Source organism: Chroicocephalus ridibundus, chromosome 9, assembly GCF_963924245.1.
Source record: "Chroicocephalus ridibundus chromosome 9, bChrRid1.1, whole genome shotgun sequence".
In the NCBI taxonomy this organism is placed as follows: Eukaryota; Metazoa; Chordata; class Aves; order Charadriiformes; family Laridae; genus Chroicocephalus; species Chroicocephalus ridibundus.
Window position 1 is genome coordinate 2,258,916 of NC_086292.1, and position 16,475 is coordinate 2,275,390.

The following is a 16,475-nucleotide window of genomic DNA, read 5'->3' on the forward strand; positions in this document are numbered from 1 at the left end:
AATCCTAAAAAGCTCAATGTGAAGTCAGAAAGAGAGAAGTGGGAGAAAGCAGTTTTGGTCTGATTTTGAACGTTTGGATAAGAAAGTGGAGTTGGTGGGGAGAAGCCAGGCCAGGATAGGATGGAAAAAGGATCTTACGGTATCCAGGCATTAGGGATAAATGGGACTTAAGAGGCCCAGAGCACCCAGAGATGAAAGGGAACAGAGAGCTCTCGGCTCGGCTGAGGGAGCGCCCGGGGAAGCCGCAGTGACCTGCGGAACGGTTTGGGTGTCCCGCAGAGGATGCGGTTCGGTCCGTTGTCCCTGTACCCTGCAGCCTCCTCAAGGATGACCTTTCTCCACCAAAGAGTGGCCGATTGCAGGTTTGTTCCTGTTCATGCTGGGATCTGTTGTCACCGGAGGGTGGTACTTGGGTTGAATGAGCTCTGGAGGCCCTGGAGAATTGTGTGTGTGCTGCAATGCCACAGAGCTCCCAAAGCCTTACGTCAGTCCCACCAAATGCATTTCTTTGTGGGATTTTTCTCACCCACATAGTTTTTGCTCTGTTTTCCATTTCACTCTCAGTTTGGGCCTTCTTTAATCTTTCAATTATAGCCTCCTGTTAGCGTTGCTATAAGAGTACGCAAAAATTGTCCAGGTTAAGAAAGAGTTGATGTTATGGTAAATAAAAATATTTGGATAAATACCTGATGTATGCTGACGATTGCCCTTGTGTCAGCCCCAGGAGTGGCTAGGAGGAGGCCTGGCTCTAGTCCCACCTGCAAACCATGGCTCCGTGCCCCCGTTCCTCCCTGCTGGGTAACGGACATGCTGATACCTTCTCTGTCTCATGAGATATGTCCTGATTATTCATCGGGGATGTCTGGAAAACCCTTTGAGACCATTGCTTGGAGGGTGCCATAGAAAAAAGAAGATATTTCGTAGATCATCGAGCAAGATGCACTCACTGGGAAACCACGCGCACCGTGTGGTCACACCATCCATCTGTCCCTCCTGTGTTCAGGGTTTCGGTGTTTGAGCACAGCAGGCTTTGTAAACCGTGGTGGTTTTTTAACTGCTAAGAACCTGATTTCCTTGTATCTAGTCAAAGGGTTTTTCTTTTTTTAAACACTTCATGAAAAATCTCTGAAATGCTTCAAGCTAACATCTTAATGTGTTTATGACATTAGCGGCTTCTGCTCCAGAACGGTTGCTCTGAATCTCTTTGAGCCTGGCTGTTATTTTGAACATGACTAATTCCCTGAGTGACTAAGCTCTTAGATAATAGGAAAAATTCATCAAGTTATCTCGGTCTCCGATAGTTTCTATTGTTATGAAAAAAAAAAAAATAAATAAAGTTGCCTATTATGTAATGTGGGCAGGGAAAGGAAAGACGAGGATTGTTAGAGAATGGCAGGAGTGTTGGATCTGGGAGCCAGTTTGAGGCTGTGAAATCTCTAACTTGGTCTGGCAGGAGGAGTAGAGCAAGTCCAGTTGCTGGTCCGGAGCTCTGGAGGACTCCCGCTGAGCCCAGAGGTGTATTCATGTGCACAAGCGCTCTGGTCAGAGGGGTTCCCAACTTCTGCCTCCCCAGCTCTGCCACGCTGCAGAATTCATTGGATTTAACCCAAGGTAATGTTGGGCATGCAGTAAATTACACCGCACCTTCCCTGCTGTAGCTGTTTTCAGGTTGCAGACTGAGACGCTCAGAGCTCAAGCGATGCCGTGTTTCGGGTAGCGCAGTGAACCTCGGCTCTGTCCCGGTGCGTCTCCATGTTGGTGCTGCTGCTCAATGATGCAAAAGTGCAATTTGTGCTTCTTGAAGAAGCCAGCGCAACACAGGTTCTTTTCTGCGCCCGTTGTGTTTAACCCGTGTCCTTCAGGGAGTGGATTTACCCGTGTGATCCCGCACAGCGAGTGTCCCTTTGGCTCGCTGCAGTGGCAGGTTGTCGGGAGCAGCCAGCAGGAGGGCAGCGCTGGGCGCCCCTGCAAGGCTCTTGTGTGGCGTCAGACGGGGACGCAGCCTGCGCCGGCTCTCCCTGCAAGCGACCCGCTGAGCCGGGGTGGAATAGGAAATGAAAGCCTCTTGGCATTCATTTGCCTCATTTGGAGAAAGAAAAAAAAGAAAAAAAAGCTATAAACTTCTTTTTCCTTTTTAATGCTGATATTATTGCTGATAAAAATGAGTGGTTTATGTTCTATTCATACATCTACTGATACCCAGCTGGAATTCCTACTTCATTAGGTTGCCTTGCATCGTTTTCTTCATTAAAAGAGTGCTAGATTCAATAGGCTGTTCCTTTTCCTTTTTTTTGGCAGGCAGAGAGAGGGGGAGAAAATGATTTATATGAAATACATCTAATTCTCTAGGTTAATTTGTGTGAAGAACATGAGACCCATGGGTCAGCTCCTTAATAAGATGGTTTTTTCTTTACTCAGTATCTTGACAAGGAGAAATCCGGGGAAGCCAAAGCCAAAGAGTGTTGGAGAAGGAGTATCAGGGGGGCTGCAAGGAGCACCAGGCGATTTCTTTCCACCCTCGTCCCTCTTGCACAAAGCAGAGCCGGGGCTTCTGCTCCCATCTGCCACCGCGTTGTGCCGTGGCTCTCAGTAAGTCATGGGACTGTGCCCGGGCTCTGCTTTCCTGATATATACATGGTGGATAATTCTGTATTTCCCTCAGAGTGAGCTCAGGCTGACAGAGCAGCAGTAAAACGTTGAATAATAACTCCTGGGGAGTGAATGGCATCAGGACTTTCAAATTCATAAGCCTTTGCATTTCTCGTGGTGCGGCGGAGCAGTGCCTGGTTTGGCCATGCCCGTCAGCAGAGCTGATTATAGTCCGTTCAGCGGAGAGGGGAGAGTCCTCGTGCAGGAGAGCTGCTCGTTAAACCCACGCTTTCTGTAAGGTCAGTCAATAAAGGCATAAAGCAGAACCAAAAACTTCTTTTTCTCTGCCTTTTCTTCTGTATAGTTTCTGACATCGCTGTTCAGTATGTGCATCATGGATCACGCTGTTTCTATTCTGCCCGGCGTCTCACTCTTGCACTGCTAATTGCTGGACCTCCGCAGGCTTAGGCAGATGAAAATTCTCTATTAGATTTGCTTTTATAAGTGCATAGGAAACGTGATGCATTTGGATTTCAAAGGACCTTCCTGCATTGAGGCAAAGCTGAAATACACCCTTTGATTTTCCACGGCGAAGAGCTTTCTCTTCTCTGGGTCTGTGCAGCTGTATTTCTCAGGGACCACACTGGGGACGCTGACCCTGGATTTATATGGCAGTTTCTAGTGGGTGAGGATTTTTTTTTTTTTTTCCACTTACCCCTTTGTCCGGGCATGTGTTGATGTGAAGATCTCTGCCGTTTACTGTCAGAAATGAGAGCAGAAGCCCTGGAGTTCTCTAAGAGTGCCTGGAGGGAGCAGTGGAAGGAAGGGACTTGTCTTGGATTTTTCTGCATTTTGGGCTTTGCTTTTTTTACCTTGTTTCCAGGCTCAGCTGCAAGCCCAGAAGCCCGAGAAGTGAAATTAAGAAGTAAATGTCTACGTATTCTTTTAGGCCAGCTTTTTTTTCAGGCAGTAGAGAGCTTATGTAAGGTTAAAATGAACATCTGAATTTGATGGGTCCTTTTAAACTGAACTTTCTGAGTCCCTGAAGTCTGTCTCTGTGACCAGGGTAATTGGTGTTACCACATCTCATTTCTGCTGGATTTGAGAGTTCTTTTTTTCTCTCTTCTTTTTTGAAATTGGGAGTCTGAGGATGCTTCTAGGGTACAGGCTGGGGTGTGGAGCAGATGCAAGGAGAAGAGAAAGCACTTGCAACATGATTGCCAGGGGGAAGAGATTTTAGTCTGCCTTAATGCTTTAAGTTCAAATAAACTTAAAAATAGAAGTTTTGTTGTTCTCGCTGCAATCCAGACAAACACAATGGAATGAACCCCCCAGACAGGCTCGTTCTCCGTGCCATTTTGGCATGATTTGTACAGTGTTACAAAAGCTATGAAAACTGCTTAGATGAGCACATCACTCCTTGTTGTCGCGCAGCCACTGCTGGGGCAGAGCCTTGCGGTTGCGTCCGCGTGGCACGGCACAGCAGCCGAGGGCAGGGTGTTAGCAGGGACGCGCTAAGCCGTGCTAGGATGCAGATGGCACCTGATCAGGGTGCTCTGAAAGAAGCATCTGGACACCTTATAAGACAACAGTGCCAAGGCTTTGGCTTTATTTCCCCCCTCAGAGCATCATGCAAGCGCTTGAATTCTTCGACAGAGGAAAGAGCACCATCTGCTGAGATGCTGGTTCTGTTTGTAGAAGGAACCGGGATTAATGGAGGTCTCCAGATGTGGTCCAAGGCCAGCCCTGACTGGTATCTGACATGTCACTACTGCCCTTCGCTCAAGGGGTTAAGACCCGTTCATCTGGAACACGGTTAGTTTTCAAGAGGGTGGTTAACCAGGGCTGGTGCACAAGTGTATCCCAACCTCTCTGGCCTACCTTTGATTGTTGTCTGCTAGTATTAAATGAAATGGTTATAAATAAATCAATTTCTACACTGGGGACATAATTCTATTGTGTATCACTTGTTTTCCGAGATAAAATTAGAACTGGTGAAGAATGGAAAAGAATTCACCAGCTGCAGCTTGCCTGAGCTCTGTGTCTTTGTATACAGTACGTCTACCAAGGGTCAAGCTGTGGAGGTCAATGTGATGCTTCCCATCTTTCACTGAAATTCTTGTTTTTCTTTTTTGTGGAATACTTAGAGCAGCGACCCAGAGATGCTCAGCTCTGTCCCTATAGCCTCTGAGCTTTGTATGATGGCTCTTGTCCAGTTGGCCATGCAGGTTAAGCAGCGTGGCAAACTCAGCCTCCGGCAGTGCCCTGTGTTCTCTAAACATTGCAAAAGTGGGCTTAAAAATGTAACTTATTCTCTTTTCCAGCACTCTCTCAGCCTTGCTACAAGAGCAGCTTGCTTCATGGGTGTTACTCTGCTCTCTTCCCCATCCACCTTCTCTCCCATTTCACTGCTTTGCAGGCTCTCAACTCAGCCTTCCCTTATGCAGTTCTTCCTCTGAAGTCTATTTATGCCTCACCAGCTTTTGAGATCACCATCTTATCCTCTCCTTCTTTTCCCTTTGTCTTTCTGTAATTGTAGTCTATATTAGTTCTGTAAATGAATCATTTGCTCGTCTGGCTGTGCTGTGCATTTGCTCAGGCGTCTTGTGCAGTTATTGTGGAAGATGCCGGAGGAAGCTGCGCTTGTTCCAGCCACCCCACCGCTTTGTTTTCTTTTCTCCACCTGTATTCTTTTCTCTCTGGTAGAGGACACTTGAGCTGCCGTGGGGTGGGAGGGCTGGGGCAGAGGGTGAGGCGAAGTAAGAGCTTCTGAGGGAGATGTGTAGAGCAAGGAAAAGGAAGAAGGACAAAAGAAAGGAGTAAAGGAAGTTACCGGAAGACAGTCCCAAGTTCATGTGGGCAGTGAGGAAGCTTTGTGTTTGAAGGATGGAGCGGACAGGCAAGGAGCAGTGGGTGCCTGGAAAGATTATTTTTAACGGCCAAAATCAGCCCCCTGAGTCCAAGTCTTTAGAGATGTTCCTCCATTTTGCATGCTCCTCAGTTTGGGTGAGGAATGTTAGGCATTTGAGGATTTTCAAAGCTTCCTATGAAGTCAGTCCATAAACATACAAGATTGTGGAGATTCTTGAGTAAAATATGCCCTTTACAGCAGCTTTGCAGCTCGTAGGCTGGGGCCTCCCCTCTGGCCGAAGGATGGGAGAAGAGGACTCTGTGTCAGACTGACTGTGAAGAGAAAGGAGAAAGAGGCAACTCTCAGTTTAAGAAAATCCTCCTTTTTGGAAATTTAGCAAATCGTAATCCCACTGGCCTTTAATCTCTGAATCCCTGATTTTAATTCTGGTCTAGGTTTAGAAAAAAACCCAATTGATTTGATCATCTTCTCATAATCTCTAATGGACTCCATGACTCAAATCCCACATCGGTGCCTGATGCCGCAGGCAGCGGCCAGTAAGTGCCCAGCAGAGGAGACTGGGAACGGAAGAGCAGTTGCACATCTCCTGCCCTGACACCCCTGGGTACCGTTGCTGATCGTTCCTCTTTGGGGCCGGTACTAATGAAAATGAAAAGTTTAAACTTCTCTCATGGTGCCATATAGGTTTGAGCTGGGCCTTGTGCTCAAAGAGGGAACCAAAGGGGTTCAGGACGGACGATTGCTGGCAGCCCTTTTCCCCTACGCCGTGGGTTTCATCCAGTCCGGACCAACAGGACCATAGTTTTAATCCCACACAGAATCACGAGCCACCCTGGGATTTGTTTGAAACTTTCCAAAAAGTTTTTTTTTTTTTTTGATTTAAATAGTTTCCCAAAGATTTATCTCCTTTGGCCAACTGATGAGTGGGTTTCCCTGCCCTGGCAGAGCTGGGGTCCTCATGCCCTATCCCAGAGCTCAGCCACACACGAACAGAATTCACTGGGTCTGCCTTGAGGTTACGAGTTTGAGTGCTTGGTTTTTGCGGTTCATGGAAGATGGAGCTGATGCGTTAGGAAAACATAGATGCTTCTACGTGTCCGAGAGATTGCTGCAGTGGAGGCTGTTAATCTGCAGGGGGGACTGGAGCTGCAGCCCTGTGCTGCCACGCGCCCCTGGCCTGTCCGCCCAGCTCCTGGCGCGACTGCGTACCTGTCCGTGGGAGCGGAATATAGAACCTTTACGCATTCCAATTATAAATGCTCGCTCCTGAGTTAGAGCTGCGTTTGTTTAGCTGGAAGTAGTGGGTTGTGCTAATTGCTGGAGCCGTCCATTGGAGGGAGTCGTGGTCACATGGCTGAGCCCAATCCATCACGCACATGAGGAGTCAAGACTTGGCATCATCTGCTTCAGAGGTTTGCCTCAAAATTACCGTATTGTAATTAATGGTGTTGCACGGACCCTTCTGATTTGTCTGCTGTTCAGGAGCCCAGAATACAGTTTATCTGTTTATTTATGTGTATGTACAGAAATATGTATACCTAGAGTTGTATGTGTGTGATGTGTTAGTGGAAGCCCTGGTGGAAGCTCAAAACTGCTTTCTCATACAGAAGCCATTGCGGATCTTGCATTACAAATTGTGCTCCTCAGAGCTACTGTAGGTCAGGGCATCTGCTGTGCTGTAAGGGGAGCTGCTATTTTATACAACTATTACAAATCTTTTCTTCTAGTTCCTCAGTTTAGCTCTATACGGAAGGTTAAACTTTTCAGAAAGCTTTACATGAAGTTAAACTTTGCGGTGGTTTTATATAAACCCCTGATGTGTAGGTGTTTTTCAGTAAGGCTTCTAAGAGAAAGTATCATCCATTTTCGTAGTAGAATTAACATTTAGTGCAAGCATAAGGCACGGGAAATTATATAAAGCAGCAAGTACTATTGGGAATACCGTGAATATAATTTAAATAGAAGCTTCTGTGCGGTAAATCTGTTTGTGCTGGTCACCCTTGGTAGCTGTTACACACGCAGCATTCACCTGAACCCGGTATTTGTATCCGTACGCGGTGGGGCGCTTCCCTGCCTCATCTTTTGGGGTGTTTCCTCTGGAGCGTGACCTGGGGAGGATGGATGCTGCGGCCGGAGCCTCCCGAGCTGCAGCATCACGGGGTGCCTCCCCCCAGCCCGGGGGTGGTGGGGTCTCCGTGGCCATCGCCCCGCCGGCTGGTGACGCACAGGCTGGCCGTGGGGAGCGGGGTGGTGGGGGACCTCCTGCCTGCAGCTGGCGGGCGGTTCACAGGCCGGGGGCTGGCTGCGTCGCCTCTATTTATAATCTCTGCCCACCCCTGCGCTCTGAGTGGCTCAGCTCCTGCAGAACGACTGCCCGAGACCTGCCAGGCGCATCGCTCGTCATGAAATCCTCTTTTTCAGCTACGGAAGTAGCTATTGAGCATGTGTGATGGCTGCTGCACCTTTTTTTTTCTGGATATTTCTTAGGCCTCCGCTGCTTTTACCTGCCCAATTTTTGCTCCCCGTGTCTATATGCAGAGGCACAGAGGAGTCTGCTGCGAAACCCTGCCGGTGGCTTCCCATTCCTGGCGTTGAGAGGACACAAACAGGGCAGGACAAGGCGAGGGACGAGCTGTGTCCGCGGAGGCGTCTGCAGGCGCCAGGTAGAGCATCTCCGCTGGGCGTCCCGCACAAAGGCTGCGTCTGAGGCTGGCACTCAGAGCCGGGCTCCTCTGTGCTCGCTGCACTTCAGAGGAAAAGATTAACGGGCTGTAAAGGTGCCTCTGAATTTGGGCCTGTTGTATGTTTTGGAGCAGCCACTGTTATTACTGAGGCTGAAACTGGAATTTCCTGGACGTTTGTGGGAGTTCAGGCTTGGACTTTGGAAAATTGCCTGTATTGTTTTGGGAAAGGATGGTAACAATAATACATACTCCGCATCTATTATATGTTTCCTATTCCGATTAGTCTAAAATTGCATCAGGCAGACTGACTACTCTAAAAATGATGGGAAATGCAGGGCTGGAAGCTGGTGGTCAGGCAGATCCATCACCTGGGCACAGCCTGGCGCGTGTGGGGCTGCCGAGCTGCCTGCCTGGGGCAGGTTTAAAGCAGCTTCTTGTAAACACGCAGGTGAAAAATCACCTTTCACCATCCTCCTGAATGAGAAATTTCTCTGCTTGAACAGAGTCAGCCTCTGGCTTTTAGTTATAGCACAAAAGAAAAAAGAGAAAAAGAAACCCCCCGATTAACCCAAACCGTTCTTATTTCTAACGCTGCTCAGCACAACCCACCCTCCGCGCCTGCGAACACATCACGGCCCACGCTTGCTACAAAGCTGGTGAGAAAGGAGGAGGACGGCGTGTTGGATGAGCGTTGGTCTCCACAAACCGCCGGGTCTCAGCGGGGGCCGAGGAGGGAGGGCGCTTGGAGGCTCCGTCCTCGCCCACCCAGCGCAGTCTCTCCTTTGATGGTGTTTGGGGGCGGATATAGAAGAAGCCTGCTCCTTTTGAGGGAGCCCTCTGGCTACTGCAAAGGAAGAAAAATAAAATAAGGCTTGCAGTAAAGAGCTGGGTTTAGTATTGGTTTGAATGGAAAGGTGGGGTAGGAGCATAATCCCACCCGTCCCTTCCCCAGGGCCTGGTGACAAAAACTGTCTGCCCTGGGAGGATGCTGCGATGGGACGAAAGGCTGCGTCTCGTTGGCGTGAGCCAACTCCAGGCCCTGTCCCTTCAGGTTTGAAACATTAAAGTCCTCCTGAACTCTTGTTGTTTGCTACTGGAGAAGAAAATAAGTGCTTGTTTGGTGCCTGTTGGCCTTGTGTCTGTGTGGGAATGTCCCGGGTGTGTTCTGAGGAGCCGGGTTCCTGGAAGGTGCTGATGATCCGCCCCTGTATGCACATTTTAGTGTGTAATGCGTCTGCATCGGCAACACTTCTATATTTGTCTTTGCCTGTAAAATCATTCGCTTTTTCCAGCTGAGCACATCTCTTTTTATGTGTGTGTGTGATGCCTCTCGAAGGTACCTGCTGGTTGTGGGATCTGAGACTGAGGTTTGGGGATAGCAACTGGCACCTGGACCATAAATGCTGTGAATTTAATGTGGGGATGAGCTTTTCTGGCTGCTGTAGAAGGAGTAAAGATCCTGCATCCTGTCTTCCCCCCCCCATTCCCTTCTTATACATCTCTATCTGTAGAATCAGAATTCAATTTAGCTCTTAGCATGGAGAAACCCAGTGCAGCGCTGAGGAGAAGGCTATGCCATAGGTATACGAGGGGATGATGTGCATAGTATTGTACCCAGCTAAAAAAGTGATTCCCCCTACAAAATTCCCACATTAATGGCTCACAATGAATTTCCAAGTTAGCAAGGGTTGCCTTTTTGTTATTTTGGCTGCTTTTCTTCCCCGCTCTTCCTCCTGCTCCCCTACCTGGTGTGAGCAGGCTCCTAGCAGCACTGGCTGGTTTTTGCTGGCGTTTAATATTTTCCATCCGAAGCTTAGCGCAGGCGGTACAGACGGGGCAGACGTGTCCCCGCCGTACAAAGGCAGCGAGGAACGGGATCTGCGTTGCACAGAAAGCCCGGAGACGCCTTCCTGGAGCTCAGCGTTGGCATCTGACCGCGACGCCGGCTTCCCAGCCCCCCTGCACGGCTCTGTTTTCCCCGGACTGCCGCAAAAGTCGAGGTGGGGAGGGGGAAAACATGCCTGCACGGCGCTCCCCGTCACGGCGGGCGGAAGACTCGCGTATTTATGGAGCCAGCGCTTCCTTTTGCGTTTGACTGACAGCCAGGATCCCTTCGCTGCCTGGTCACTGGAGCTGATTAGTATGCGAAAGGGTCCGCCTCGCACCGAGAGATGCAGCCGCAGCAGCTTGCAGAGCTGTCACACTCACCCAGGCTTCTTATCTGCACTGGCTTGACGAATTAAAAAGCAAAGCCAGCCAGCAAGAGAGAGACCGGGAGAGAGAGGGGGGACGAGAGAGAGAAGCTTGCAGACAGCGCACGCTTTCTTTTCCTAAAGGAAGGATTTTGCATCTAAAGTGCTCACTGGTTGTGATGATGCTTCACTTAGCGGGCTCCAGCGTGAGCTAGAGACAGCAGATAGGGGGATAAACTCAAAGCAGACCACAAAGCATTACGAACAAAACCAAAACCAGGATCAGTTTTCTCCTCTATTCTAGCATGGTGGATGTATGGACAGTCTTACAGAGCAGAGGTTGACTTCTCCAAATCTACCAGCCCCACATCTTGAACACTACAGTGTTCTGCATTGCACCATGACCTTGGATGTTCAAACGGTGGTCGTTTTTGCAGTGATTGTGGTGCTATTGCTTGTGAATGTCATACTCATGTTCTTCCTGGGCACTCGTTAAATGGATTTTTTCTCCTGAGCTGTTGGGGGCTACTACTACCACTAGCAATTCAACAAGAGAGCAAGAGCGAGAGAGAGAGAGAGAGAAAGGCGAGAGAGAGAGAGAGAAAGAGAGAGAGAGAGATTTCTTACTGAGGGGGGAAACGCGTTGAGCTTCAACATGGCCTCGCTGTGATATGTATGACGTTGGTATATTATCTCTCCCTAAATCTTTTGTCATGTCTTGTCTTTTAAGTATGCCTGTAAGTGTAGCTGCTTTTGCCTGGGTTTTAAATGTTGATAACTAATAGTAATCCATTCATATATCGTTCTGTGCTAGCGAGATAGAGCTATACATATTGAGTTAGAAGCAGAGTGAAAATCTCTTTCTGTGGTAAGCACTGGCTGTGTTATTTTGCTTCCTTTAAAATCGAGACTCAAGTTGCGAAGAAGTCATTTTGTGTGAAATTTCTAGCAAGCAGTTAATGTGCGATGTGTGTGAGAGTAACCATGTAGCTGCCAGGTGAGAGGTGGTGGTGTGTGCAATCGAATCGAGCTCCGGACATTTTTAAGGGGGGGGGGGGTCGGGATGAGAAATCCTATTAAAGGATGAAATCTTTGCTAAAATAACATTCAGCCACAAAAAAAAAAAGAAAAAAGGAGAAAAATTCTACTTACTTTATTTATCTGTGTTGCCTTGATGATCTGACTTGATTTCTCAATATTCAGCCCAAAAGCCTCCAAATTCTATGTCCACACTGATGTAGCTGGCTCCTTTCTTTAAAGATGCGAGAGGGACCGAAACATAACCTGCTGGGCTTTTTTTCTGTTTGTATGTGGTTTATATCTCTGCAAATTGGGAAGGAGGGATCAAAGAGAAAAAAGGGGAATGCATGCTTTGTTTTTCTTTGCTAAAGCAACAGATCCAGAGGGGTTGGGTTTTGCTTTGATTTCTCTAGAAATTTTATTTTGGCTTTCTTTTCTTTGTTGTGTGTGTGTGAGAATATCTCTCTATATAATTTTTGGTAATGTATGTAAGAAAAATCTTTGCCCACCTCAAGGATAATGAGATTTTGAGATGGGTTGTTTTGCGTGACTTTATTTACATTGATTTTCTTGAAAATGAAGTGCTAAGTTGTGTATTACAGGCTCGCTGAACAGGCGTCCGCTAGTTTAGAGGTGCTTCTGTTGAGAGATGTCTGGACCAAAATTGCAATGTTTACAGCTGGGAAGCGGAGCTGGCTGGGGGGTTCGAGCCTCAGTGCATGAAGTTTAGAGAGAATATGACGGGGATGTCGGAAAAGAGTAACGTCTTGAAAATATCTCTCTGTGCTGTGTTTCTGTTAGAAATCTTCAGGATTTTTTTATTTATTATTTTCCCCTCCAGAAAAATCAGAATTGCTCAAAACAACAAAAGAAAATTAGTTTGAAAATGTTTACATCTCTTGCTAACGTTCACTGGAATTATATTGCCTAGATAATTTAACTAGTTCCTGCTGATTCCAGCTGTCTGTTGGTTTATCTGATGTCCTCTACTAATCGGGGGAAAAAAAAAAATAAAAATCATGTAACTGATTCGTAAAGCCATAGCTGGAGCTTACAGACGGAGATGTATCGTTAGTTATTTCCCCGGGAGAGTCTGTCTGCTGCAAGTTAAATGCATTGCTGGGCTTCGGAGCCGATTTCTTTTCGGCTGGTGGCATGACTGGAAATTGAGTTAAATGCTGCAAATTTGCCACTTTTAAAGTGGCTTTAGCTGTAAATAAAAGAGGAAAAAAAAATTCCCCGAGTCCTGGGGTGGTACCAGTCGGCCCCCAAAGCTGACAAGAAGTGTTTAGTGGCATTAGCCCGTTCTAATGGGTAGAAAAGCCAAGCCCCAGTGATGCAAGCCCGGCGAAGATGCTCCGGTGCCTGCTGGCTCTGGTTCCCCCTCTTCACTTGTAGCTCTCTGTGCAAGGGGTATCAGCTTCACTTCGTAAGAGACTGAGTAAATCTTCTTTTTATTTAAAAAAAAAAAATTAAAAAAAAATTGATGCTGAGGATGGTTTGGGTCATTAAACAGCTCAAATTTGCTTTATTTTCCTGTTAGCTCTCATCTGTCATTAGTTTTATAGGTTGCAGAGTCTCCTGGAAATATAATAAATGAGCAAAGATCACCATGGAAAGGGAATCAATCAAACAGCAGCCAAAATAATCCTTTCAGTGAAACAGTTTTAAGCGACATAGTGATTTGGAGAAGTGAGGGTGGAAAAATGAGAAAAAAACCCAAACCAAAACAAACCAGCGAGTTAAAAATGGGCTGCAAACTGTGTCTGAATGTTTATTTTCCTCAAGGTTGGCTCTCCGGCGTGAAGGTTTACCTTGCAATAAGATTTCTACGAGGAATGCTCGGGACCTAACATGGTTTTCTAGTGCGTGCAAAGTGCATTCCTTGATCGGGAGCTTGTACTTCTCGGGTGATATTCGGGAGGCGCGTGTGTACGCCACGCTGTGTGTCATCGCATGTGTTGGGAGCTGCCGTGTCCCGTTGCCGATTCCTGCGAGCCCCTTCGGCTTCCACCGGAGGAACCGTGTGTTGCTGGGGGATCTGCGGCTGGCGGGTGCATGGGGAGGGTGAAGGTGTCCTGCACGCTCGGCTACCAGGGGATCGATCGCTGGGAGCTTATTTTTTTCCATCGTGGAACGTGCTTGAGGGAATTAATGCCATTTTATTATAACTTTCTCGCCCTTTATTATCTGAAAAGCTAGTGGAATCAAAGAAGGCAGGTTTTTTATGTAGAGCAATATGAGCGTGAAAGACGGGAGCAGAAAACTTTGTTATTGTGGCAACGCCGTTCTTCTCATATCAGGTTTCCCGTTGGGCTTTTTTGGGGAAAGAGGAGAAATAAGGCTAAAAAGTGAGGAAGGGCTGGGGTTTCTTGCTTGCTTAGTTTGATCCCTGTTTGCCACCCCCAGTCCTCAGTAGCCACTTTTTCAAACAGGCCTTGAGCCACCTGCCCCGACCCCATTTTTGTAGTTTTGCACCTGCGATTTTGCATTCTCCAAGCCCGCAGTGGAGCCTCCAGCTGCCTGGTTTGCAGGAGCGATTAGCCGGTTAAACAACTCCGTCTTGCCATACTTTTCAGGAGATCCTCCATCCATGACAATCTGCATTAGCAGCTTTTTGGGGCAACAGCGTTCCTAGTCGCTTGCAGTACAGCCGCTGTACTTGTGAGTGCTTGCAAAATTCGGGGTGTAATTTGCACGCTGTAAAATCTCTACGTGTAGTGGAGCGTTCCTTCTCCCTACGCTCCGTGGGACGATTCGGGTCCCGCGCGTGGCTGGTCGCGGTCAGGTTCCTGGGGGTGGTTTGGCCCCGTAACTCCCCCCCAGTTTGTGGACGTTGAGTTCTTCACGTTTGTGGGGATGCTCAAGCCCAGGGATGGGGAAGAGGGATCATTCCTTTAAATAAATCAAAGCACTGACCCTCTGGAAAATACGGCCCCAAAGAAAAAAATATTCATTTGTATGCAAATAGCATATTTATAACGCATAAAATCTCTTTCAGTGATTGCTCCTGTGTATTTGCTAAGGCTGGGTGATGGGAGACCTGCCTTGCTGTTTGTCTGCTTAAGCAGGATTCAATGTTATTTGCCACAGGATTCGTGAAAATGCCTCTGACTGTATCATAGCAACCCTGTTTCACACAGTCCATAAAAAGTCCATTCCTCCTGAGCGGCAATCCGCCGGCTTAAAGATTCAGGCACCCTTCTCGCCACGGGGAAAGGGTGCATTTCTCCCCCTCCCGATGCTTCAGCAAAAGCATGCGTGTCAGGATGATCCCCGCTAGTCCTGCCTTCCCTGTGATTTTAATGCTTTTTCTTTAAGGCTAATGTGAGGGCTCCCTTTCATTTTTTAAAGGCTTCCTTCTCCCCCCCCCCCCCCGGATATTTCCCACCTCTGTTTTAAACCTCACATGACAAGTTAAAAGGGGGACGGGACAGCCGAGAGGTCTCTGACGTGATGGCTCTTTTCTGTCCTGCCATTTGGATTTTCCCCCGGGATGGCAGCAGCACAGCACTTGCTTATGCTTTGTAGTGAATGAAGATCTGCCCAGATTCGAGCCCTTCTGTGGGAATGCAGAGGTGCTTTCTCAGCCCGTAGATGAATGTTGTTAAGAGCTGCATGTTCACCTGACTCCTGCCCCCATCTGTTTGCATAATGTGGTTATATTTCTTTTTGGATCAGGTATTCAGTACACAGCCCAACTGCTGTGTATAATGTCTGAAGGAAAATTGCCAAAAATCCATGTAAGTTTTTGTTTGGTTTTGTTTTAATTTGTGGATAGAACCCCTCTTCTGTATTGTTCACTTCATTTTGGTGTCGTTCTTTGATTTCTGTATTTAACGAATGCTGGTTGTGATGGGAGGTCCGGCGCTCTTTGTGTACAGTGCTTGCTTGCCTGCATGTATGTATGTATTTATTATACCTGTGTTGTACCTGTATGTGCTGTATGTTGTTAGTAATGCATCTGTGTCGATGACGAGGGGGGAGGTTTCTATATTTTGCATTCGCAATGTGTATCTTTCTCAACTGGGTGTGATAATGGTGTTCAATGCGTGTCTCCCAGTGAAATGTTATGCGAGCTATTTTGAAAAAATGCAGGGATTTGTCTCTTACGTGCGGATTCTCCAATGACCAGAAGTTAGGAAGCTTGAAGAAAAGTCCTTAATGTTAATAATCATGTAATAATTGTCCAGTTGTGAAGAGGATGGTTGTTCAGCGGTTACAGCGGTGGCAGAGGGTAGTTCTGCCGGGTCCCGGTTTTGCCACTGATCGTGTGGCCTTGGGCATGTTCCTTTGCCGCCTTGTTCTTGCTTCCTCTTCCCCAGTTGTAGAAGAGAAACATCGCCCGTTACCGAGGCGTAGCCAAGACCCGTCGGCTCCTGTGTCTTCCCTTTCTGCAGTGTCCTGTAGCTGCAAAGCGTGGTTGCTGTGGGCAGGCGGCAGGGCTGTGGTGGTACGGGTGGACGACACGTGTGTGCCCATGGTGGCCCAGCTCTGCGTAGCTGGATTTTGTCTGGTGGAACTGTTGTAGACCGCAAGCTGTAGTGATTTATGCTTCTCACTAAAAATAGATACTCCTGGAGGAAGAGCTGCTGGGGGAACCATGATTTTTTTTTTTTTTCTTTTATTGGTTATGGTTGAATTTCTTTCCTGAGTGGAAATGAGTCTTAATCTGAAAGAGCCCCCAGATGGCCGGGTTGTCTCTAACCCCGCTGTCCCCACCAGCCTCGACTGCTTGTTTCCAGTTTCTGTAGAGTCTTATTCCTGCATTGTCGGAAACACCACGCTGATGGCGTGTTCTCCAGGACATCTGAGCTCAGGGCAAGAAGTCCTCAGAGCTCTCCTCTTGATGAATGTGTTGGTCAGGCCGGAAGGTTTTACCACCCAAATTAAAGAGGGCCTTAGGGGAGGGAAGGAGCACCCGATATTTAAAGAATTAGGTTTGGATTTCCAACAACCGGTTTATTGATACAGAAAATTTCATAGGAGTGTGCTACTTTGGGGCACTACCCCTGCTCCCATCACGGAGCCGGGGAAACTGAGGCACGTGGTGGTTGGAGGACTGTGTGTGGTGGGGTAGGGGTTAGTAGTGAAGCTCGGGGGCCCCTCGGTCGCTCT

At 47.8% G+C, this 16,475-nt stretch overlaps 2 protein-coding genes across 12 annotated transcripts in view; both read left to right on the forward strand.

Moving 5' to 3' along the window:
• The window catches only part of ARHGEF9 (Cdc42 guanine nucleotide exchange factor 9), a 195,263-nt gene that overhangs the window by 65,785 nt on the left and 113,003 nt on the right, over positions 1 to 16,475 (forward strand). The window contains exons 1-2 of one of the 11 annotated variants that reach the window (XM_063346935.1): positions 10,876 to 11,010; positions 15,039 to 15,100. The exons of 6 other annotated variants lie outside the window; for them this stretch is intronic. In XM_063346935.1, the coding sequence (XP_063203005.1) occupies positions 15,071 to 15,100 (30 nt within the window). In that variant the 5' untranslated portion in view covers positions 10,876 to 11,010; positions 15,039 to 15,070. Of the gene's footprint in view, positions 1 to 10,868; positions 11,022 to 15,038; positions 15,101 to 16,475 lie in introns of those variants that run through there. 4 more of the 11 variants (XM_063346934.1, XM_063346938.1, XM_063346937.1 and 1 more) reach the window with 4 other exon arrangements.
• Positions 10,233 to 10,846, forward strand: LOC134520975 (uncharacterized). The gene has a single exon (XM_063346941.1). The coding sequence runs from the start codon at positions 10,654 to 10,656 to the stop codon at positions 10,831 to 10,833; it is 180 nt and encodes a 59-aa protein (XP_063203011.1). The 5' UTR covers positions 10,233 to 10,653; the 3' UTR covers positions 10,834 to 10,846.

Excerpts from the sequence above, each read along its gene's own strand:
- LOC134520975 (XM_063346941.1), top strand. The coding sequence starts at position 10,654 with ATGGACAGTCTTACAGAGCAGAGGTTGACTTCTCCAAATCTACCAGCC.